Source organism: Myotis myotis, unplaced genomic scaffold (genome assembly GCF_014108235.1).
Source record: "Myotis myotis isolate mMyoMyo1 unplaced genomic scaffold, mMyoMyo1.p scaffold_m19_p_12, whole genome shotgun sequence".
In the NCBI taxonomy this organism is placed as follows: Eukaryota; Metazoa; Chordata; class Mammalia; order Chiroptera; family Vespertilionidae; genus Myotis; species Myotis myotis.
In genome coordinates this window covers 8,399,587-8,422,996 of record NW_023416316.1, presented here as the reverse complement: position 1 = coordinate 8,422,996, position 23,410 = coordinate 8,399,587, and the positions used below count along the sequence as shown (strand labels likewise).

At 53.5% G+C, this 23,410-nt stretch overlaps 1 protein-coding gene across 8 annotated transcripts in view; it reads right to left on the bottom strand.

The window, feature by feature from the left end:
• The window catches only part of ZNF618 (zinc finger protein 618), a 148,237-nt gene that overhangs the window by 32,389 nt on the left and 92,438 nt on the right, over positions 1 to 23,410 (bottom strand). For all 8 annotated transcript variants that reach the window (XM_036329768.1, XM_036329770.1, XM_036329771.1 and 5 more), the window contains exons 3-5: positions 10,408 to 10,667; positions 1,960 to 2,037; positions 1,271 to 1,309 (exon numbers count right to left, since the gene is read on the bottom strand). In XM_036329768.1, the coding sequence (XP_036185661.1) occupies positions 1,271 to 1,309; positions 1,960 to 2,037; positions 10,408 to 10,667 (377 nt within the window). The remainder of the gene's footprint in view (positions 1 to 1,270; positions 1,310 to 1,959; positions 2,038 to 10,407; positions 10,668 to 23,410) is intronic.

Genomic DNA, 23,410 nt, shown 5'->3' with positions numbered 1-23,410 from the left:
TGATGGAGGTCTAACAAGCACATAGACAGAACAGGAGTTCCTATCTGAGCTGCACGCAGAGATGAGCAGTTGTGACAGAGGCGTCCGGTGGCCTGCAAAGTCTAAAACGTTTACTACATGGTCCCCTACAAAAAGTGGGGTACAAATCCTAAGTGCACAGCTTGTTCAGTTTCCATAAACCCAAAACACCTGTGTGGCCAGCGCCCACCTCAAATATCACCCCCAGAAGCCCGTCCTAACGGTGACCAGGACGCTGACTCTTCCAGCATGAACTCCCGTCCCCAGTTTGTGCACGTCCTGTACGCAGACCTAAGGAGAGACTCTTATCCCGGCTTCCTTTGCGAATACTGTCTGTGGGTAATGCACGCTGCTGTGTGTAAGTCTCTATCTCCGGCTCTCCATGCTGTGCTGCAGTCCTTCGCGTGAACACGCCGTGACTCATTTACCCCTTCAACCTCCTGGGCGCTCACTCGGGAGGTCCCCAGTTTGGAGCGGTTACACACAGTGCTGCTAAGAGCATCCCAGTTCCCATGCAGGGTGGACATGCGCACACACTGCTGCTGGGGATACACCTGGGGTGAAGCCGCTGGGCTCCGAGGCTCGGGGCTGTGGGGGAGGGACAGTTGCAGCCCAGCCCACAGCCTTCTGGCTGCTGTTACCAGGCCCGGGGTTTAGATGTGGAGGGAGGGCAAGCAGGGCCTGTGGGCAGCAAAGCAGAACACTGTCCCCAGAGGTCAAGGCCCTGCACAGCCCGGGCCTGGGACACCGCACCCCAGTGATTGGTGCCCACGGGTGCTCATGAGATAACTCTCTGGAGCAGGAGCCCCCACACATCGGCTATGGAGCCCCAGACCCACAATGGGAGTCAAAGAACAGAGGCACCTGCACCCACTGGGCCCTCCTGGAAGGGCCTGGGCGTACCTGCCAGCAAAGGGCCTGGGAAGTCTACAGCAAGAAACCCGTTCTTCTACGCAAGGCTCAAGGTTCCCCAGGCTGTTTGGCCAGAGAACCCTTTCCTGACAGGATGCTGAGTATGTCTCGGAACACACTTTGGGAAAGGCTGTTCAGAGTAACCATCTTACAAGTTCATAAGGACCCACTGGTCCCAAAGCCTGGACCATAAGAAATGTGTCTCCCAGAAGCCACGTGGGACCTCCTGGTGATGGGGGCTTGGGGGGATAGGAGCATCTCCTTCCACCCCTGGCTCTCATGGGCCCCCCCCCCCCTACCCTCCGCCCCCAGAAGCCCACAAGGAGGGAAAAATACTCACTGCCTTGGGAGGCTCCCTCCCCTGAGGTGGCTTCAGTGTCTGTAAGAGAAAAGGGAGAGGGAGGGGGAGGGGGAGAAGGGAAGGGGGAGGGGGAGAAGAGGGAAGGGGGAGGTAGAGAGGGAGGGGGAGAGAGAATGAATGAGAAGGTGAGTACGTTGGACCAATGGCAGGGCTGGTGAACACACTACAACATGCCCAGGGCCCTCTCCAATGCAGAAGGCAAGGAACAGAGCCTCTCCCTTAGTCCCCACCCCTCGTCAGTCAGTCCCCCTGCCCCAGCCTTCTCTCCCTGTCTGCCAGGCCCAGGGAGTGTCAGGCATCAGCCCCCGGTCCCCTCAGCTTCAGTGTCCTCATCTTCAGAACGGAGAGGGCCACCCTGCCCCACTCCAGGGCCATACTGGGGAGCACGCGAGGTGACACTGAGCGGCACTGAAGCATTCTGGGAGAAATCAGCCTGTGAGGAGCGGGCAGGAGGCACTGGTGGCAGAAGTCTGGTGGCATGCCCTGCTGTCCCCCTACCCCAAGTAAAGGAAGCTCCCCCTCTCCTCCTGGGGTCTCCCTGGTACAGAGAGAGAGAGAGAGAAGCCTGGGGCTCACAGGGCCTCTGGAGTCACCCAGGAGGGGTCCAGGTGGAAAACCAGGAAGAGAACAGGAAGCCCCCCGACTCTGCCGAGGGGCACACCACTCACCTCGGTGTGCGCGTACGTGGGTCTGGAAACAGTTGTAATACTTGTACTTCTTGCCACAGATTCCACACTCATAGGACCCTGGAAACAGGCAAGAAAGGGACCGCTCAGCCAGCACCCAATACAGGCAGCCATGAGGCCCCAGTGCCTGCGGGGATGCCTCCGGGGACTGCTAGCTCTGCTCAAGGGGCAGGGCTGATCCGCTGGCCACTGGCCGTCTTGTCCCCAGCAAGCAAAGAGGCAGCAGGGCCCAGCAGAGACATCCCCGAGGCCATGGGAGGGAGAAGTGGTGATCGCCAGGGCAGAGGTCTCCTGAGGACGAGAAGGTGGGGAGCAACCCTCAGCTCCACCATTTGTACCCAGCCAGCCCTAGAGAAGCTCAGACACATCTCAGGACACACAAAATGCAGCAGGCAGAACTCCAGAGAGGGGAAGGAGAAAAGGAAAACAGGAGTGGGGGCAGAGAGGACGGCCCCTCACAACGGGCAGGCCTGTATTTAGCTCAGAGCATCACGCGGCCGCTGCTTACAGATCAAATGCTGAGGAGGAACCAGCCGCTTGGTTCTAGGAGGCAACAGGAGCTGGGCCCAGGGCGGGCTGGGGAAAGGGGGCCTGGAGAGGTAAGTCGTGGACGCGTGGGTTTCCAGAGGGTCCCTGGGGCTTGGCCTCAGACCAAATGTCCTCTGAACCAGCGTCTTCCAAGCCGAGTGCAAGTCCCCTGGGAATAGGGGAGCACAGGCCGTTGAAAACACTTCCAAATGTTCTTTTCCTAGAAGCAACATGACAGAGCAGTGGCAGCAGACTGGGGGCCCCCTCCGCTGCTCTCCTTCCTCCTCTCCTCTCACCCTCACCTTCTCCCACATTACGGGCAAGACAATTCTTTTTTTAAAATATACTTTTATTAATTACAGAGAGGAAGGGAGAGCGAGACAGAAACATCCATGATGAGAGAGAATCAATCATTGATTGGCTGACTCATGCAAACCCCTCACTTGGGATGGAGCCTGCACCCCGGGCAGGTACCCTGACCGGGAATTGAACCGTGACCTCCTGGTTCATAGATCAATGCTCAAGCACTGAGCCACACCAGCTGGGTGACATGACAGCTCTGTCATCCACCCAATTCCACCCTGTGTGTCCTCCATGGGCGGTTACCATCCCAGGGCTCCAGGCAAAGGTGAGATCAGAAACATCGGGCATCGGACTTGGGAAGTGGTCTAGTGACTGGGAACAATTCCTCTTGTGATTCTGGCGCTTTCTAAGTCTCAGCTCTCAACAAAACTGAAGATCTAATGGAGTTGTCAGCGGAGAGACCATTAAAAATAATGTCTGATGAGATGCCCACATGTCATTTTGGACAGACAACTTGGAGTTAAAGAACTAAGTGATGCTGCTAATACAAACCGCCACCCCTCCCTGCCTCCTGATTTATGTGATCAAGCTTTTAAGCACTCGCACTTACGAAAACCGAAACACGGGAATTAAGTTAATGCTGAATCCTGTCTCATTCAACATATAAGACATATTAATTCACAGAAACATGAACCAATTGAAACAGAAAGCCCATCCGTTTTATGAAAAGGTGTATTTTCGATAACATTTTCCTTGTACATTTACGATCGCTCTAAATTTGTTTTTGGCAAATTGTATGCTGATAACAACTCTATCTGGGGAAGAAAATGTTTTAAAATATAGAGCTTTATGATCCCAACATATTTTTTAGAAATTTCAATTTACATACATCTTGTTGTGGGAGATGAGTGTGAAACAGTGATCAATAAAAGACTCTCAAGCATAAAAAATATATTACATTAGGATAAAGTCCTGTGAGGGAAGTGGACTGGAAATATGAGTTCAAGGAGAAAAAGGAAAGATGTAAAATTTCTGACTGTTAAAGATGGGCCTGTTCATAGGTTTCATAAATGGATGATGGCAGATACGAGTAGCAGTGGGGTTTGGGTTATCTTGACTACATTTAAAAGAGTGGTTCACAGTTTTGTTTCAAATGCCACATTTTTACACAATATGCCAGAAATTATACCCTTTGTGATTACGTAAACGTTGGATTAAAATGTTAGATGTCAACACAAAAATGTGAAAGAGAATATCGTTTCTCAAAATTCTTGTAGGAGATACTGAACAAAAAAAGTGTGAAGCCATAGGTCCTTTAGATTCTTATCATTCCAGAGGTAACCCCAGATGTGTCTGAGGCTTCGGCTAATCCCACTGGTATCTGTTTTGCATTCGCCCCCCCCCCTTTAATAAGAGATTATTTTAATTTATTTGAGCTACCTGATGACATGCCGAGAAGCAAGACCTCAAGTGCTCCCCTGCCCCCCTTAAAAAACACTTTCATGCCTATTACTTCACTCTGCTCCCAGTGAACCTACCGGCAGATTCTATTACACTCACTGATCAACCAAGACAGTATGGCTCAGAGAGGTTGCGGGGTCTGTCCAAGGCCCCATAGCAGGGCACACGCTGAGGCTCTTGGCTTAGAGCCTTAGGGCCTTTGCCAATGGGGACCCTCCAACTGGGATCCCCTTCCCACCTTGGACATCCCAATGAACAGTCTTCAGCGGAGACAAGATGCACCTGGGACGGTGCCAAACCCCTCCTTTCTGGGTGGCTCAGCAAAGAGCTGAGTGTTAGTTCTGGCAAGCTCCGGCTCCAAGCCCTGCCAACAGCCTGTTGAAACAGGAAACTAACTATCAGCTGGCACTTGGAAGCAGGACCTGGCACCTTGGCTGCTGGGTTTGTCACAGACCAAACTCATGTGGCCTTGTCTGAATGGCTGTCTGCTCTTCTGCTGCTCCTTCCAAAGCTGAGGCCCCTTCCTCTTCTTCCTCCTCCTCCTCCTCCTCCTCCTCCTCCTCCTCCTCCTCCTCCTCCTCCCCCCCTCCCCCTCCCTCTCCCTCTCCCCCTCCTCCTCCCCATCCTCCTGCTCCTGCTCCTCCTCCTCCTGCCCCTTTTCCCCAGGCAGCCCTGTGTATGTGTGGAAACACCTCCACTCCTTGGTGCTCACAGCTCACTGCCTAGAAACATCCTTGCAGGAGCCATTTTCCCAGGTGATCCCTGACTCCCCCTTCTGTACCCCTACAGTGACCCTCTCTGCTGACCCACCTCCAGGGAACTCCCTCCCTCACAGGCCTATATCCGGTTATGGTTCCCATAATCACAAAGTCCTTCCTTTTACTGCGTTGAAATCACCTCCTGGTAACTACCTCAGATTGGCTGGGGCTGCTTGGGATGTGTCTGCTCCATCCCCTTCCCCCAAAATACTTATAGATTCTATCATCTCCCAGGGCCACAGCCCCCCTCCCCATACAAACAGCCCTTAGCTCTGTCATGAGGCTCCTCCCTACACCGAGTTAGTTAACTCTGGAATAATCTGTTGGCCCACACCCCTCCGCTGAGGAAGAGCCCAGCTGGTCACTTGCTCCCTCCGTGGGCTCCTCAACCACGAGGGAAGCCCTGGACCACCCACCAGGTCTCCAGGCACCGGGGGCTCTCCCTGGGCCCCTTCACGAGGCACCTCTCTGGATGAAGGACCCATCGTCTCACAGCACAGAGAAGAGCACCCACTGCTTGGTGGGACATTCTGACCACCCGATGGGACTGGGCACGATTCTCTCTCTGAACCAGAAAATGTTCCGTGGGCCGGAGGTCCTGATCGCTGCCAACCCAGCTTGCTTCGTCCTCACCATCTAAGTCAAGGACGGCAAGCGGTTTTCTACTTCAGATTTTTCCATTCTGGCAGACCGGCCGTGACTTCTTGGTATCCTGTGTTAACGAGGATTCTGAGGTGCTTCGTTGGGACAGTATGCAGTGATCAACTGGCGATGCCATGGATGCGGAACTGGGGCGTAGCCGCGGTCACCCCTTGTTTATTAGCACTCCTCACAGAGGAGCTCCCGAAACCTCACGTGTGGTCCTGCCATGCCTCGGGGCTGCTGTGCAGACTTCTGCCTGTGGCTTGTGGGGAGGGAACAGGCAGTTGTCAGCTCACTTCCGGTTTTATCCAACAGAGTTGTCACAGTCAGTATTGTCCCTGCTCTTCTTCCTAACTAAGGAAGCTCGAGGTCTTGCCCCTAAGCCCCATACCAATGGCAGCGACGTGCTTTCTAAGAGTGAGGGACACCCTTCTCAGCACGAGGGTGGCAGCAGGGAGGTGGCAGCCACCGCTGCAGGCTTGGCAGCCAGCCAGCCTCCCGGGCACTGAGGCCCCTTCTGACTCTCCCAGCCTGAGAAGCTGCCAAATGCCACCCACGTGTCCATGACCTGGGCTCACCCATGGGAAATGCCTCGGATAATATGTGTCATTGGGAGCACTGTTTGTCTGATGGTCGTCGAAGGGCCAGTGAGGACACGGGGAGCGGGGGTGACAAGGGGGATGGAGCTCTGAGAGAAGGCACATGGGAGGGTCCCTCGTGGCACTGCACGGGCGATCAAACAGGACCGCTATTCTATTCATCAACAGAGCCCGGCTCTGAACCCTGAGCATGGCACTCAGGAGGCCCTTGCTCCCCAGAGCCCCGCTCTTCCTGGCCGACTTGACTGGGGAACATGTTAACTCTTCGACGCCTGGCCTCGTGGCACAGGCTCATCTAAAGGGATGGCTCTACCCAGCACTCACCCCAGGCGAGACCCCGGGGAGTCCTTCCCTTCCAGAAGTGAGTGGGCGGGGGTGCTGTGAGGTGGAGCAGGGCCTCCACAAAGTGGAAGAAAATGTCACCGACCTGCTGTGTGACTCAGGGCGGCTCTCTTTCTTTCCGCGGGCCTTTCTTGGCCCTTCTATACAATGAAGGGGACACGGGTATCAAATCTATAGCATGTGTAGCCCCACCGCCCACGTCCACAGCCGTGGCAGACATCAATAATCAATCATGCCACCCTTTAGAAGCTTCAACACAGACTCCACTGAGCCCGCTGCAATTACTTGGACTTGGTCCACAAGATAAAATTTACTTGCCATCCTGTGATTAGATGAGTTCAAAAGGCTCAATCCTAACACTGATGTGTGTGTGTGTGTGTGCGTGTGTGCGTGTGTGCGTGCGTGCGTGTGTGTGTGTGTGTGTGTGTGTTGCTGCTGTTAAATGCTTTTCTTTCCTGGTGCTGAGGCCAAGCCACATTCCTCTGAGCCTGACCCTTGACAGGAACTACACCCTCAAGGAAGGTCGGACTGGATGGATGCGAGAGGAGCGGCCACGACCAGCAGGGGGCGCCCTGGGCCTGTTTGGTATGGGCTCCATTAAAAAGGTGGTTCCATTTCTAACTTGTCATTGGCTTTTACACCTTTTCACAAGGGTGAGCCAAAAGCAGGTAACTCAGAGATGCTCCAAGTTCCTGAATTCTAGGGAGGCGGTACTGGAAGGAGCGCCAGGGACTGGATCAGTTAGTTTTCAGATGAGAAAACCGAGGCCCCATTAGAACCCCTGTCTTCTGATATTTCATCCACAGGTTTCTTCTCCATCCCATTTCTCGTCTCTCCGTCATACTGGCTTATCTCTTACACTTGGGGGACAAAAGCAGAAATACTACTACTCTTCCCCCTCGAAGAGGTACTTTTTACTATGAATACCAGTACTAACAATAGCTAACCATTTACTAAGTACAATGTTGAGCGCTTGACATAGATCATTTTTACTGAATCCTCAAATAGCCCAATGAATCTGCAATAGTGAAACCTGAGGCACAGAGAGGTCAAGTAACTTGCCCAAGGTACAACAGCTATTAAGCCACAGAGCCTGGATTCACTCCCAATCGGAGGAGACGAGTTCGTTCTCGCGGCACAACAGTGATTCCCACACCCCTCCAGCAGCCAGGACAGGGAGCATGCCTCATTTAGCAGAGGAGGACACTGAGGCACAGCGAGGCCAAGGGAAACCAGCATGGTGACTGGCATGCGGCCAAGGCCCTGAGGCCTCTAACTGCGCAGGCAGCTGGCCCAGGAAGGGCTCCCCACATTTCCCTAGCATGGCTGCTCCAGGCTTTCCCTGCTGAATCCAGACGGCCAGCTCCAGCCCAAGATTCAAATTCAACTACCCTTCTGGGCAGCTCCTGGTGGAGGGCATAAAGAGCTACTGGGTCCAATGAGTCTTAACACTCCCCCCCGCAAAGTGAACAAGGACATGTCCTCTCCTTGGTTAACTAGGTTAACTAACACATCTAGTGGCTAACAGTCCTCAGCCTTGGGGAATGAACACTGACAGACGAAGGCCAGGCACAGGCCCTGAAAAGAGTCTTCTCTCATATGGCACTGGGCTAAGTCCCTCACGCTCTTCACCGATATCTCGGGTTCATCCTCCTTCTGTCACACGCTAGCGTGGCATTTCCCGGCCTCCCCGAGGTTGGGCAGGCCACGTCACTAGTTCTGGTCCATGACTGCATGGAGTTAGCACTTCTCACTTCGGGTCGCAGCAGGTTAACTGCCAGTGTGAGTCCCCCTAGAGTTTTCTCTCCCTCTGACACAGGGTGGCAGCATTCCCTACAACGGCGGCTTTTAGCCTGGGTCCAGAGCAGGGTGGAGCCCCCTAGCTCACCCACAATGGACACGTAGTGTGACTGAGAAATACACCTTTGTGGTTTTTAGCTACCAAGATTGCTTTTTTACTTTTGGGATCTTCATTTCTGTGGCATAACCTCGCCCCATCCTGACAGTTTCAGCACCAATGTCAGCCCTGCTTCCTAGACACTAGGACTTTGCTTGGAGAACATAGGGACGTAGACCTGACAAGTCCTGGAGCTCCACTTCCAAGAGTTCCTCACCTTGTGGCAGATGAGCATGGACCTGGCACCTCTAATGAGAAGTGCCCCAGTGAGAGACAGGGTAGAAACACACCAATTCTGACCAGAAGAAATCAAGGAAGCCTTCTGGGAAGAGGTGGCAATATAGTTGGCCTTGAAGGAGGGGTTGGATTGGGGCATGAGGAAATGGGCAAAGGCTTTCCGAGGAGAAGGAACAGCAAGGGGAAAGGGCAGGAAATGCTGCAGAACAGACTGCACTGGAGTGAAAGGTCCGGAAAGATCAGAAATAAGAAATGAGGCTCAAAGGCTCAGGTTATGTAGATTCCTGGTGCTATCCCCTAGACACAGTGGGGAATTCCAAGTTCAGAATCAGGGTGTGACATGCTCAGTGTCCTGCTTTGGCCAAGGCCCCTGGCAGCCAGAAAGGACAGCAGGTGAATGCAGGGAGACACAAAGGCATGGTTGTTAGCGGGATGCCACAATGACCCAGGTGGGGCTGATGGTGGCTGCAACCAACAAAGGAACAGGTAGAATAGGGAGTTCCAGGCTCATTCCCAAGGTTGGAAAGATAAGGCAACAGGACTTGAGCCAAACTTGGGGAAACAGACACAGGGGAAGTTCCCCACCTTGGACGTGAGCCTAGAAGTCAGGAATGAGTTAGACCAGGAAGGACCGGCAGAGGCGAGGGAGATGGCAGAACTTCTTAAGAACTTTCTAAGAACACACTGAACGCGGGAAGCGAGCAGGAAGGCACTCCGAAACAGACCAGGCGAGGCCTCGATGCCAGCCCGGGGCATGTGGACTTTATCTTCCAGACTTAGGTTTGCAAACTTCTGGCCCATGGAATGACTCTGACCCACAGACATGTTTTGTTTGGAATATTTAGTTGCCAACATTTAAAGCCAAAGGAATTCACATGAAAATTCTCACTTCTGGCACGCGGTACGCCCAGAGAGCTGGCCACACTGAGCCTGTCTCCCCACCAATTACAGTCGGCAGCAGCTGAGGAGCGAGCCCCCTCTGCACGCGGGGAGTGGGCGCTCCAGCTGGACTCGGTCCCCACCACCTGCCTGCCTGGCTCATCCCTCCTTGTGCTAAATAAACATATCTGCGGGGCCTCGGAGAACCTGGCAGGAACGCAGGCAGCCCGAGGGGTATCCCCTGGCTCAGGCTGGGAAGCGAGGGGAGCGACAATTTCTAAGAAGCTTGTTTCCACAGAGCTCCTCTGAGCCCGGCTCAGATCAGAACAGGCAGGGGTAGAAGGTACCAGTCCATCCCCATCCGGTCCTGACTGAGCATCTGCTCTGAGCAGGACCTGCACTGGGAGCTGCCCCGGGAGTCTCCAGTCCAGCACAGGAGGTGGAAATACCGACAGGCATTTGGGACACCAGCCAAATAGCAGGCTGCGCTAGACCCCCCCTGGGGCATGGGAGCCCCATGCATGAGGGACTCACTGGTCTGCAGAATGTTCCAGGCATTTGACTTAAAGTCTCAAAGGATGCGTGGTGTTTTGTCATGTCAGGTGGAGAGAGGAGAGCTCTGGACTAGACCTGTGCTGGCAGAGAGAAGTCTAAGGAGACCAGTTCTTTCCCCGAGGGCTGAGGGCAGCCACCACAGGCTCTTGGCCAGAAGGGGCAGAGATCTGGGGCCTTCACTGCCCAGGACTCTGGGCTCAGCCCCAACCCCCTCAGGGCAAGCACTCACCGAGGGTCTGCTGGTTGCGGACGCCGCCGATCACCACGCAGATCTCGGCGGGCACGTCGCCGGTCCCATCTTTGCTGACTGCCTTGCTCTCCTCCTTGGCCTCGCCCTGCCAGATCACCTCCTGGATGTAGTCGTCGGGCACCTCTGTCTTCACCTTCACCTCCGTCATCGTTCCCTGCTCGGCGCTCAGCGAGGCCTCGGCAGGCACGGGCTCCGGCCCCTCCACCTTGGCGCTCTTCTGGCTGCGCTTCAAGCGCTCCCTGGGGAAGAAGAGAGTCTGTTCAGAGTGGACCCCATGCCCACCCCCAGGCCCACCTGGGGGCCCACCAGCCCAGGGGGTGGCACGATCTTTAGGTACAGACCCACCTGTCACATGGACCTCTCTTTGAAGCACCTGGCCGTGGCTGCCCCTGAGGGTCCTCCGGGGAACTCTGGGGCTCCCAGGAACACAGTTTGAAAATACTGGGCTAGCCTGGCTCCACCACCACCCACTTTACAGATGGGGAAGCTGGGGTCTAAAGAGGTCTACCTGTGCCCAGGAACTCCTGGAACTGGCTCTGGCGGATGGAAATAACTTCTCAAGCTTCACATAAATGAGAATCGTGGCAAAACGCAGATTCTGGTTCTGCAGGTCGGGGTTTGGCCTGAGATTCTACGTTTCTAACCAGCGCCCCCTGACGCTGGTGCTGCTAATCCTCCTTCCGCACAAGCAGCAGCAAGCGGGTACGTGGTTCGATGTGCGAAGTGTCTGGTGCTGTTCTCTTCACTCCTTGGCAGGAGGCCTAGAGACCTCATCCAAGCTGTTCCCTCTCCAGTGTCACAGACGGGAAACTAGAAGCCAGAGAGGCTCACTCGGTTGAGATGTCCTGGAGCCAACACTTGGCGCCCAACACACTGGCCTCTAAGTGGCTTTTCAAATATCAGAAAACATCCTCCAGGTAAGAGCTCAGTCCTGAGGCGGGCAGGACAGGTGGACACGGAGGCCTGGAGCAGAGCTGTGACTGGCCCTGGGCCACACACAAGACTGGTGGCAGGTCACAGCATGAAGCCCGGTCCCTGCTATCCACTCCTGAACGGCGTTATCATAAGGACTCGCTCATGCTCCTGGCAGGAGACTGTCACCACTGCTCCTGCTTCTGAGGTGGGGAAGCTAAGATGTGCAGAAACTGGGAAATTGAGTCAGATTCCAGGCCCGGGGCTGCTGCCCTGGCCACGCCCAGCCTCCTCCACTGCTCCAGAGAAGCGTCTGCAGGGCGACCTTCAAGGCCCAGACTCCAGGCCGCCCTGGCAAGACCCGCTGGCATACCAACTGGGAAGCAGGGACCCAGGTTCTGATCCAGGACCCACAGTGGCCTTGCTGTGTGATGCAAGTCCAAGACCCTTCTCTCTGGGCTCCAGCTTCACCTACCACAACAGCATGGGTTTTATCACATCTCCGTCCCTCCCAGCTCTGTCCAGGGTGAAGAAAGTGAGCTGAGAGAGAGAAAGAAAGAGAGAGAGAGACCCCCAAACTAACAAGGGGGCAGAGAAAGGCCATTGGAGGTGCTATACACTAAATTGTGTCCTCAACCCCCCAAATCACATGGTGAAGTCCTAATCCCCAGTGTGACTGTATCTGGAGAGAGGATCTCGACAAGGTAATTAAGGTTAAATAAGGCCATAAGGGTGAGGCCCTATGATAGGACTGTGGCCTCAGAAGGAGAGAGACAGAGGGACTCCTCTTTCTCTGACTCTGTCCCCACTGTGTGAGGACACAGAGAAGGTAGCTGTGTGCAAGCTAGGAAGAGAGTCCTCACCAGCACCCCACCCTGCTGGCCCCCGATCTCAGACTTCCAGCCTCCAGAACTGGGAGAAGGCGTCCAGTCTATGGTACTTCGTTATGGCAGCCTGAGTTGACTAATACAGGAGGCCAGGACTCGGACGAACCGGATAGGAATGAAAAGGTAGGCAGAGGGGACACCAGCCACTGGCGAGGGCTATGGAGTCAGTCACTTCCGGTGTGACGTGAGCCAGCTCCCGAACCTCTGAGCTTCAGCTTCACATCTGCAAAATGGAGCTAACGTGGTTCTCACATGGGTTTCAGTCAACCAAGGCTTGAAAAACACGAACGCAGTGCCTGGCCTGCAACCGCTCTCAAGACACGGCCGCCATTCTATTACTATTATCAATAATGGCAAACTGTCAGCACATCTTCGGCACCCGGTGGGCCCAGTGACGCCTCCTGGTGTGCCTGGTACATCACGGCCAGACACTGTCTGACCTCATGCCCTTCTCCTCGGTGGGAAATGTAAAACTGGGTGATTCAATCCTCTCAGCATTCATTTCCTTTATTGATTTAAGAAACACTTCAATAAAGTATCCTATGTACCAGGCACTGTTCTAACACACGGACTCCGCTTACCCTCAGTAACAGCCTGTGAGGTAAGTCCTGGTATTATCTCCATTTTACAGATGAGGAGACTGAGGCACAAGGTGAAATAACTTGTCCAAAGTCACATGGGCACAAAGAAGCGGAACCAAGAACTGATGCAGGCACCCTGGCTCTCAGCTGCCGCATGCTTAGACTGGGAGGGCACCCATCAGAGGGAAGCTGCCCACCGCGCCATGGCAGCCCCCACGTCACCATTCCTGCCCTTCAGCATCCGAACAGAGTCAAGCCAAGGTGCTAGTGAGTGTGCAGGAAGGCAGGAGGCTCCTGGCTTTCAGCTGCTGCTGCCTCCCCAGATATCTTGAGCTACAGCCCCCCTGCTAAGGTCCAGAGCCCACCTTGGGAGGGCATCATGCCTATTCCATCCCCCCACAAAAAGCCTGGGTTCAGGGGGTCCCAGGAGCATAACCAGGACCAACAGGTCTGAGAAGTTACAAGGGACAGCTATGGTCTAGGAGGTAGAATATTCCTGTCAGCCAGCCAGCCAAACGAGGGGCATGCTTAGGGAGGGGAGCTCCCTGGCCCTGAGGCACTGGAGCAGAAGTTGGCTCAAGGCCTGGCAGGATGGAATGTGATGACCTGAGATGGAAAGAGCATCAGGGTTTGAAGCCGAATCAGCCAGGGGCCAAATTTCGGCACTGCCCCTCCCAAGCAATGGGTTTCTGCATGAGTGACTTCACACACACTCTTCCCCACCCCAAGCCTCAGTCTTCACATCCATACAATGGGTAAACACAGCACCCACCCCTCAGCACTGTGATGCAGAGAGGACAAGGCAATATCTGCATGGGCCTGGGACAGTGCCCCAGGGGAGATGTTCTATGGGTACCTACTGTCTTGGGGGAGGGGAGTATGCACAGGATGCGGGTGAAGGGTCTTACATGGCCATGGCATAGACTGTAGTGCAGGGGCTGGGGAGGGAGACAGACATGAGTTCAAATCCCAACTCTATCGCTTCCTGGCTGGTGACGCTTCCTGGCTGGTGACGCTGAGCGAGCCCCCGACCCTCTCTGAGCCTGTTTGCATATCCATGAAGCGAGGCCCCCACCCCTACTCAAAAGGCCTTGTGAGGATCAACTGCAAAAATGTAAATCCAGGACCTTGTCTAAATCAATTCATAGAGATGATCAGGCTGGTGGGAACTGGTGGAAGAAGTGGCTGAAATCCCCATTCCCTAGCTGAGACCACGTGGGCACTCATGGTCAGCCAATCCTGCCCGCTCTGAGGCTGGAAGCCAGGGTCTGTCTGACCTTAATGCCAATCCAGCAAGAACACAGCCCACAGGTCGGGGGGGGGGGGGCGGTGGGGGCGCTGGGCAGGCAGCTGAGGACTCTCCCTGGCTTGGCCCTCGCTGGTCCCAACCCTGGCCGCCCGGAGCACAGCTTCCCAAGAGCAGCAAAGAGGCCCGCTGGGGGAACCTGCCAGTGTTCCCCACAGCGGAGGTCATGGGAAGGGCAGGGGAGGGCAGGGCAGGGAAGGGCACAGGCTGGGCCCCCTTACCTCAGCCCTTCCTTCACTGGCCGTGTTCGGAAGCTCAGCCTGAGTCCTGTGAGCACTTGATCGTGCCGTCTGAACGGACTCAGTGTCCCTTTCTGCTCTCCAGGACCTCACTAGCATCACGGAATCCTGCTGAGAGGGAGGAGCTGTTGGGAGTCAGAAAGGCCGGGCATCCATACACCCGGTGACCTCGGGCAAAGGATTCCCTTCTCTAAGCCTCAATTTCCTTCTCTATTAAAGGGGGACCATTTATATATAGGTAACTACAAAATAGTTGCTCAAGATATGACGGGGGCAGATGAGCCAGGGAGCTGGCAGAGAGCAGGTTTCCATGGATGGAGCTGTCATTACGAGGATGACATCCCCACCTCCGGGAGCCTGCCCTGCTCACTGGAGATGCAGTTAGAACCGCTCTCTGAATGTCCCATCCGCCCTGCACAGGCGATTCTTCCACTTTACACTGGGAGCCACATGAGCCATTCTCTCACCCACAGGCACCGTGGCACACAACATACGCTCCCTTACATGTGACACCCCTGAGGCCTTGCTGTGCGGAGGACACGGCTTCATGCTTCAGATTTACAAGCCCAAATGTGGCTTTTCTCGGCTGCTTTGCATTTAATTAGGCGTCCTCATAACAACGGAATCGCAGGAGTACTTACATCACTTTGAATTAGTGGCGCAGCTCCTTCTAACTTCTGCAAAAAAATTTTTTTTTCTCATCTATCATTTTTTAAAATAGAGCTCATTATTTTAATTATATCCATTTAAATGTACAGTGGAGCCCTTGGATATTCTCAGCACGAATCATTAGGTATATTAGTGAAAAGCACTCGGAATCCATCTACACGCTGACACTCCACAATCTATTCTATTTGTGTCTCTGTAAAACATATTTATATATAGATAACTACAAAATAGTTGCTCAAGATATGCCATGAATTTTATATTTAGCCCGAGTCACACTTCAACATAGAATCTAAAGCCGGGCACCAAGAGGCTATTCCTCAGCAAGTACATAGCGTCTGCGGTCGCTGGCTACTCCTCATGCCAAAATGCTGGGACAGAAGCCAGACCAAGCGGGTTCTTGCCCAAGGAATTCCCTAAGAGCCCTCGCCTTTCACTAAGGTGATGCTTCTCAAAGTGTGTTCCTTAAAGGCCTAGGGGTTCCAAAGCAGTGGCCCCCAAAGCACCCATGAGGTCTGAATGAGGAGGATGGTATTAAACGGGGCTCCAAGACCCCTCTCTCTCTCTCTGATATGCATAGCTTGGTCTAATGTATACATATTTGGGCTTCTTTCTCCCTGTAGAGGGGTAAATGGTGCCCCGACGCCCCCAAATATATGCCCACATCCTAACCTCTAGAACGTATGAATGAGACTTTAGGAAAAAAAGGTTCTTTGTAGATGTAAATAATTGAGGATTTTGAGATGAGATCATTCTGGATTATCTGGGTGGGCCCACAGGCAATGAGAAATCCTTAAAGCAGGGGTGGGAGCATCCAGCCCGCTGGCCACATAAGGCCCGCGAAATCATTGGGTCTGGCCCTGCCAACGCATTAGGGGTGAGTCAATTAAATGTTTGACCAAATATAGCAGGTTATTTTTGTAAAATATATTTTTATTGATTTCAGGTAGGAAGGGAGAGGGGGAGAGAGAGATAGAAACATCAACAATGGGAGAGAATCATTGATCGGCTGCCTCCTGCACGCCCCCACACTGGGGGTCGAACCTACGACCCGGGCATGTGCTCTGATCGGAAGTCTAACTGTGACCTGCTGGTTCATAGGTCGATGCTCAACCACTGAGCCATACCGGCCGGGCACAGGGTAATTTTTAAGTTGATAATTTTGTATGGCCCTCGAATGATGTTATACATATCCAAATGGCCCTTGGCAGAAGAAAGGTCCCCCACCCTGCCTTAAAAGGACACACAGGAGAGTGGACAGACACAGATGATAGACACAGAGAAGGGGGCAACAGCAGCATGGCCACAGGGAGGGATGGGAGGGATGCAGCTCGAAGTCAAGGAATGCCGCAGCCACCAGAGGCTGGAAGAGGCAGAGAGAAGATTCTCCCGGCAGCCCGGAGACCTGTGACCCTGCCGACACCTTGCTTTTGGACGTCGGGCCTCCAGAACTGTGAGAGAACGAACTTCTGCTGGTCTAAGCCACCCAGTTGGTGGTAATTTGTCACGGCAGGAAACTGATACACTACATCCGATTGCATTTGAAGAAATAGCTCCAAGTGGTTAAGTTTGTAAACCACTACCCTCCACGACCCTCAGTTTCCTTTTGCTTCATTCCTACTCGTCCCTGTTACTGCATCTGGCCAGTCCAATGTGCCCAGAGAGCCTGCCTGGGGAGGTTGCAGAGCAACTCTCTTCCTCTGGGTGTTACCAGATGGCCCTCCAAGTGCTTAGTCCAGGGGTGGGCAAACTTTTTGACTCGAGGGCCACAATGGGTTCTTAAACTGGACCGGAGGGCCGGAACAAAAGCATGGATGGAGTGTTTGTGTGAACTAATATAAATTCAAAGTAAACATCATTACATAAAAGGGTACGGTCTTTTTTTTTTTTTTTAGTTTTATTCATTTCAAAAGGGCCGGATCCGGCCCGTGGGCCGTAGTTTGCCCACGGCTGGACTAGACCCACCCCACCCGGCGCTCACAAGAGCCCTGTGGTCCAGAGGGAGACGCCCCAGCACAGAACAGCCCTCTTCACATCCACGTGCTCCTGGTGCACAGGCCGGGTGCACAGCAGGGACGCCATCAACACCGGGAGCGAATGGCATGCACGAAGTCACTCAACTTCCAGGGATGAGTTTGTTCTGGAAACAATTCTTCCAGCTCCAAGATGGGAACCGGTCCCACAACACTCTGCAGCCAGAGACAATGCAACCAAATAACAAATCAGTAGATTTGAGGCCCAAGGACAATGGTCATTTCTGGCCACGCTGGAGGAAGAGTCTCAGGAGTCAGACAACTTCGTCCCTGGGTACAATGCCCGTATCATTCCACCAAAAATGCTCAGGCCTGCTGCACTCAGCTTTCTCATCTGCACACCGAGTGGGCTGGACCTCTATGCAGCAGGTGCGCCTGTCTCCTGGCACAGGATGGGGAGCAGTGCATCCATCGCACCCCAAGACTCAGCCTGAGGACGCCCCACCCCCTCCAAAGGCTACTGCTACTTTAACCACCTGAAACCATGTAGAGGGGGAAATCTCTAATCACAGCGTGTAAATAATGACTCGGTTAGCTCCCTCTAGAATACAACTTCATTAAAGACTCCAGTCATTAGGAATGAGGGTTAACCGGCCTCACGCTGTGCTTAAGCACACTCTCCAGGAACGCATGGCTGCGTGGGGTGTTCAATGAATGAACGTACATCCAACCATGACTGCGGGGGCTGTGTTTACCCTGCTGCAGGGGCTGACCACTGGCCAATGCTCCAACTCTACCCATCGGCCCACCACCCAAGGATCTGAGTGCAAATGACTATCTATTTGTAGATGTCGGTGGACCCCCTCCTTGGCAATGCTTCCTAAGTCCGATGAGGTTGTTGCCTCCCCCAGCCTCCCAGAGCTGTTCTTCCTTCCCAAGACTTCCTGGGACCGACATGCTCCTCAATCCAATGGTCCCTTCTCGCTCCTCATTGAACCCATCCTTTGACGAGAGCCCCCCTCTCTCCTCCGTCCAACTCTTTCCCCACTTAGTTCTGTGCTTGCCAGTGGGCCTCTCACCTGCTGGCCCCTCCTGTGCCTTCTGCTGATTCCTCTCCACCACTGTTATACCTCAACATGCCCCAATGATCCGTTCTGGAGCCTCTTCTATTTTTTATCCACACTCACTCCCTAAGTCACTTCGTCCAGATTCCTGCTTTTAAATATTAACTATGTGAAGATGAATCACAAACTGTATCTCCAGCTTGGACCTGCCCCCTGACCTCCACACCTGCATCACCAACTGCCTAACCGGCACCCACACGTAACAGGTCCAAACGGAGCCGCTGCCACGGCCCTCCCCCAAGTCGACAAAAAGTTCTTCTGACTCCTATGCCCGTGCTCTCCCCACTGACCCCTGAGTCTAAGACACCCCCAGTGAATAGCTGTAATCTTCCCCATTCCCTTTACTAACAATTCCATCCCTCCGGCTCCTCAGGCCCAGACCTTGGAATTATCCTTGCCTTGAATTTACTAGCAAATCCTATAAACTCCACCTTCAAAATGTCCAGAACCTGAGCACTCCTTACCCCCCCACGGCCACCACTCTCGTCCAAGCCACCTTCCTCCCTCCTGTCTTGTTGTAATAACCTCATAGCCAATCTCCCGGCTCCTACCCCGGCCTGACGCTTCCAAATCCAGGTTCAACACAGCAGGCAGAGCGATCCTATGAAAACAAGCCAGGTCGTGTCACTCTTCGGCTCAAAGTCCATTTATGGTTCTGCATCTCACCCGGAGTAACAGCCACAGTCCTCACCTGACCGTCAAGGCTCTGTGACGTGCCCCACGTGCCCTCTGACCTCGTCTGCTAACATCCTCCCCGCCCCCGTTCCTCCTCACTGGCCGCACCATCTCCATGCTGTGCTGTCAGCTGTCCCCTGAGCACACAGGCTCTCCTGCCTCGCTCTGCACCTGCACTTTCCTCTGTCTGGGATGTTCTCCGCCTCCCCAGGTGCCTCCGTGGCTCGAGCTCTCCATTCCTTCAGGTCTGTTATCAAACATCCCAGTGCCAGCAGAGATGCAGGCTGCCGATGCAGGGCCTCCGACGCCCCAATCCCCTTCCCTGCCTGATGCGTTCTGCTTAGCATTTGCCCTGTTTACCTAACGTTCTTGTTACCACTCATCCTCTTCACTGTCTGTTACCCCAACTGGAACATGAGCTAGAAGAGGGCGGGGACTTCATCTTGTCAGTTCATGGTCACATGTCAGCACCTCCAGCAGTGCCTGGCATGTGGGAAGTGACCAGTAAGCACCCTGTTCATTTAAGGACCCAAGGCACGTGCCCTGGAAAGGTCAACGCCAGTGCAGCCTCGGGGTGTCTCCCTCCAGCATCGCCCGCCAAATGTCAACGGTTTAACTGCTCAGAACTGAAGGCAGCCATGTCCCACCCACCTTCCCTCGTGGAACACGGGTCGGAGATGTTCCCCAGGAGCCAACGGAAAAAGTGATGCTTATTCCTGAAGTGTCAAAGTCCTATTTATTTCCTTCCCAATGGTAATTCCCGCCAATGCAGCACACTCTTCCTCCTCCTGAAACGCCAGTAGCCTGGGAACACTCTGACACCAGCTTTTCCTCCTCCAGCTTTACTGAGATATTATTGACACATGACACATGTACGTATAAACTGTACCATGTGATGATCTGATACTGCACAGTGACACCAACTCCTGAGGGTGCAGGGTCGCCGTTCTATCATCAATCGGCAGACCTGGGTCCTCAGGGCACGGGGTGGGGTGCTGAGGTCTCGGGGGGGCCTGCGTCTCACATCAGGGGTTCCGGGAATGCCCCTCTGCTTCAGACAGGCTCCTGCCTCCAATGTGCCCACTAATTCCGCCTGGTTCTCAGAGACTTCCAGAGGCAAGGGCCCCCACCCCGGTGCCTGGCCCCTGGCTGACATCCATTAACATCTGCTGAATGATACACACAGGAAAAAGCCCGATGTGAATACGCCAGCACGCAGGGTGAGAGGTGCTGCTGGTGATGGTGGCGATGATGGCCCAAAGGACGCAATCAAGAACAAGGGCAGCTGAGATGTACTGCGTGGCCGTGGTGCCCAGGCAGGGCGCCTCACTCCACAACGCCTCCCAGGGTAGGCAGCTTTGTTTTCAGATAAGAAAACCTAGGATCAGAGACGCAGTGACTTTTCCTGATCGCACAGCCTTCTAGTGACAAAAGCGCGATTCAACTCCGGCTCTTGGGCTTTTGATCGTTTGGATGATTTCTGTTTTCTCTTCTCAACAACTTGTAGAATGAATGAACAAATACATTAACAAATGACCAGAAGCTCCCAGAGGTGGGGAACCTCTTCCCGAGGCCCCCGGGCACCGTTCGTATCCTGACAGAATGGAGCACGTGCTCGAAGCTGAAATTCAGGGATCCATCTCTGCCACAGAAGAAAGTAGCTGGCGCTGTGTTCACCGCTGACCTCCAACTCTCCTTGACGTGTTTGAAAATGGCCGCTGTGCCCACGCATGTCCTTTGGCTAGAAAGAGGCTCCTGTCTTTAACCGCAAGGACAGAAATGACAATGGGGAGAAAGGGCGCAACGTCCGTCCACTATCCTGGAAGGACAGACAGAGGGGACCTACAGCAAAACCCCGGCTTCCACGGACCCCGGTAATGAGGCCTGGTCTGTAGTTACTATTCCTCCCGTGTTTCAAATCTGCATGCCATCACACACACAGGCCTTAATAACCCTCGGAATTATCTGCACCTCCATTTCTGTCACGTATCACTGATATATTTTAATAAATAGTAAAGTAGAAGAGATGAGAATAATAGATTAAAACTATTAACCTATTTAACAACTCTTAACAGTCTAGAAATTCAAAACAGCCTACAATACATAAATATACCATTAGCTTGAGATCAGTCTTAGGCACTTAATTGTCTCCATGTTGGTGTCAGTCAGCCACAACGCTGGGCGACACTGCAGCTCGGAAAGACAGCGTGAGGATTTAAATATGAAGAGTTAATTCCCTGGTTAATGTAAGCCTAACATAGAGAAAAGCAGGAGTCTTGAGCAACGCTGGGTAAAGCTGGAAATTTCTTTCACGGATGTCCTGGTACATGGAAGGCTGGCCCAGGTCACTGAAATGTTAACAGCGTCTTCAACGAAAGCACAGCCTTCATTCGTCTACCAGTGGGTCAGCCGGCAGTGGCACAACTCAGATCCATCGGGACCCTGCAGATTCAAGAATTCTCGCCCAGGTGGGACCCACTCACTCACAGGTCATGGGGGGCCCATGCCCATGGTTTTGCATCTTCTGGGGCACCCATGGGTCCGAAGCAGACCCCAGAGGGCAGGTAACTCAGTCAGTGAAGAGTGAGGCAGTCCCTAAGCTGGTCCTCACGCTGGAGGATGTACACACACTCCCTCTCCCCCAACGGTATTTCCTGTCGAGGCTGTGACTTAGCCCTCATCCCTTCCTTGTACAACTCCTCCGGCCACTTTCTCCTTGGAATGAAAGGTCCTACCCAACAGGACCACTTCCTCTCCAACATGCTGCCCACCCTAACAAGTGATGCCCGGAGCTGTCCAGCGGCCATCTCTCCAATGGCACTGCCCATACACCCCGCCCTGGCATTACATCTGGCCTCTCCCCTCCACACTCCACCCGCCAGTCCTGGAGGCCAGCTGATGACATACTGAGGTTTGTAATGCACAGCAGCTCTGTCCACACACTCTAGGGCAGTGGTTCTCAACCTTCCTAATGCCGCGACCCTTTAATACAGTTCGTCATGTTGTGGTGACCCCCAATTTCATTGTTACAAATTGAACATAATTAAAGCATAGTGATTAATCACAAAAACAATATGTAATTATATATGTGTTTTCCGATGATCTTAGGCGACCCCTGTGAAAGGGTCGTTCAACCCCCAAAGGGGTCGCGACCCACAGGTTGAGAACCGCTGCTCTAGGGGGAGGACCCAGCCTGGTCCCTCACTGCCCAGAGGCACCCACCCCCTGACATACAAATAAGCCTCCTAACTACTTAGTCCAGGTCCTCCCAAGGTACCGGGATGATAACTAGATGCGTGGACCACTGCCAAGCTCCCTAACCTGCCCACACCACCCTCTCCTCATGTGAGAGCCGGGGACGTGAACACTAACCACTAAGGGTTGTGTAGAAGATTAAAGCACAGAGATGCCCAGCATGGCACCACACACATAGTAGGGGTCAATAAATGGTGTTTTTTCCCTCCCATCCTTACCAAGCTCTTGCCAGACAAAATATGAAAAGTTTGGTGCAACTATGAAAAAGATGAGCTCGTAGGCCATGGATGGAGTATTCATAAATGCGTGTAGGAGGGGTTTTTAGGCCCGATCGAAACAAAAGGAGTGGAGGGCAGGGCCCCTCTCCATGCAGCAGTGATGAAGAGACAGCCAAGCCACTCCCTACCAGAGGGGGAGGCGGGGGTGATCAAGGTGGCCGTGGCATACACTGGCTTCCTAACCATCATGTGTTGTGTGGGACCTGGAGGAAGCTGAAGCCGAGGGTGAGGATGTTTCTCCTCCGTTGGCGGAGCCAGACAGACGGTGAGGTTCTGGAAATTTTCCGGGTTGCTTTCTCAGATCAAGGGCCTTTGTCATTAAGGACCTCAAGAAGTGAAAGGTCGGATCATCCTAGTGACCGTTCCCAAGCCTGTGCTTCTTCAGGACAAGGCAGGACTTCCGGACGCACTGAACTATAGTCACAGCTTCACCAGAAGTTTCTTCACTTGCTCAAAGGGCCCAAGGGGGAGATCCGAGCTGGGCGGGGGCACCGACCTCGCAGAGGTTCCCTCGAGGCCCGTCACTTCACTCTGCAGGACCACCCCAAGTTCGAGAGCCACAGGCCATTTGGCAGAAATGATTCCCTGGTTCTGATGTGCCTACGTGAGTGGCATTTCTGTGGCTGTCTCCACAGAGCAAACCTAAGGATGTCGCTGAATTTTCAGAATCTGCCCTATTTGCAGAGTCTTGGTGTAACAGTAATTGATAAAGCGCAGTGAACTCTGCCCACCAAAGAAAGCAACGGGCTCCCTCTCCTTTTCACACTTGGGAATTTAACTTTCCAAGTCAGCCTGCAGTTTTTATGATTTTTGTGGTCCAACTCTGCCCGAAGTTTGCCCAAAGATTTCCAGAATACACATTTCTGGAAATTAAATAAGCTCCATTAACAGGCGTATACACCTAAAGTCAAGATGGGAGACGCAGCCTAAAATACACCGCGAGTCCTCAAGTGATACATGCTGTTAACACCACACTGGTCACTGATGAGCATCGGGCCCACTGTTCCTGCGAAATCTTACGCAAATGAAGATAGTTTAGGGCTACTTTTATTTTACGGCTGAAATCCAAAATGCTAAACAACAAGA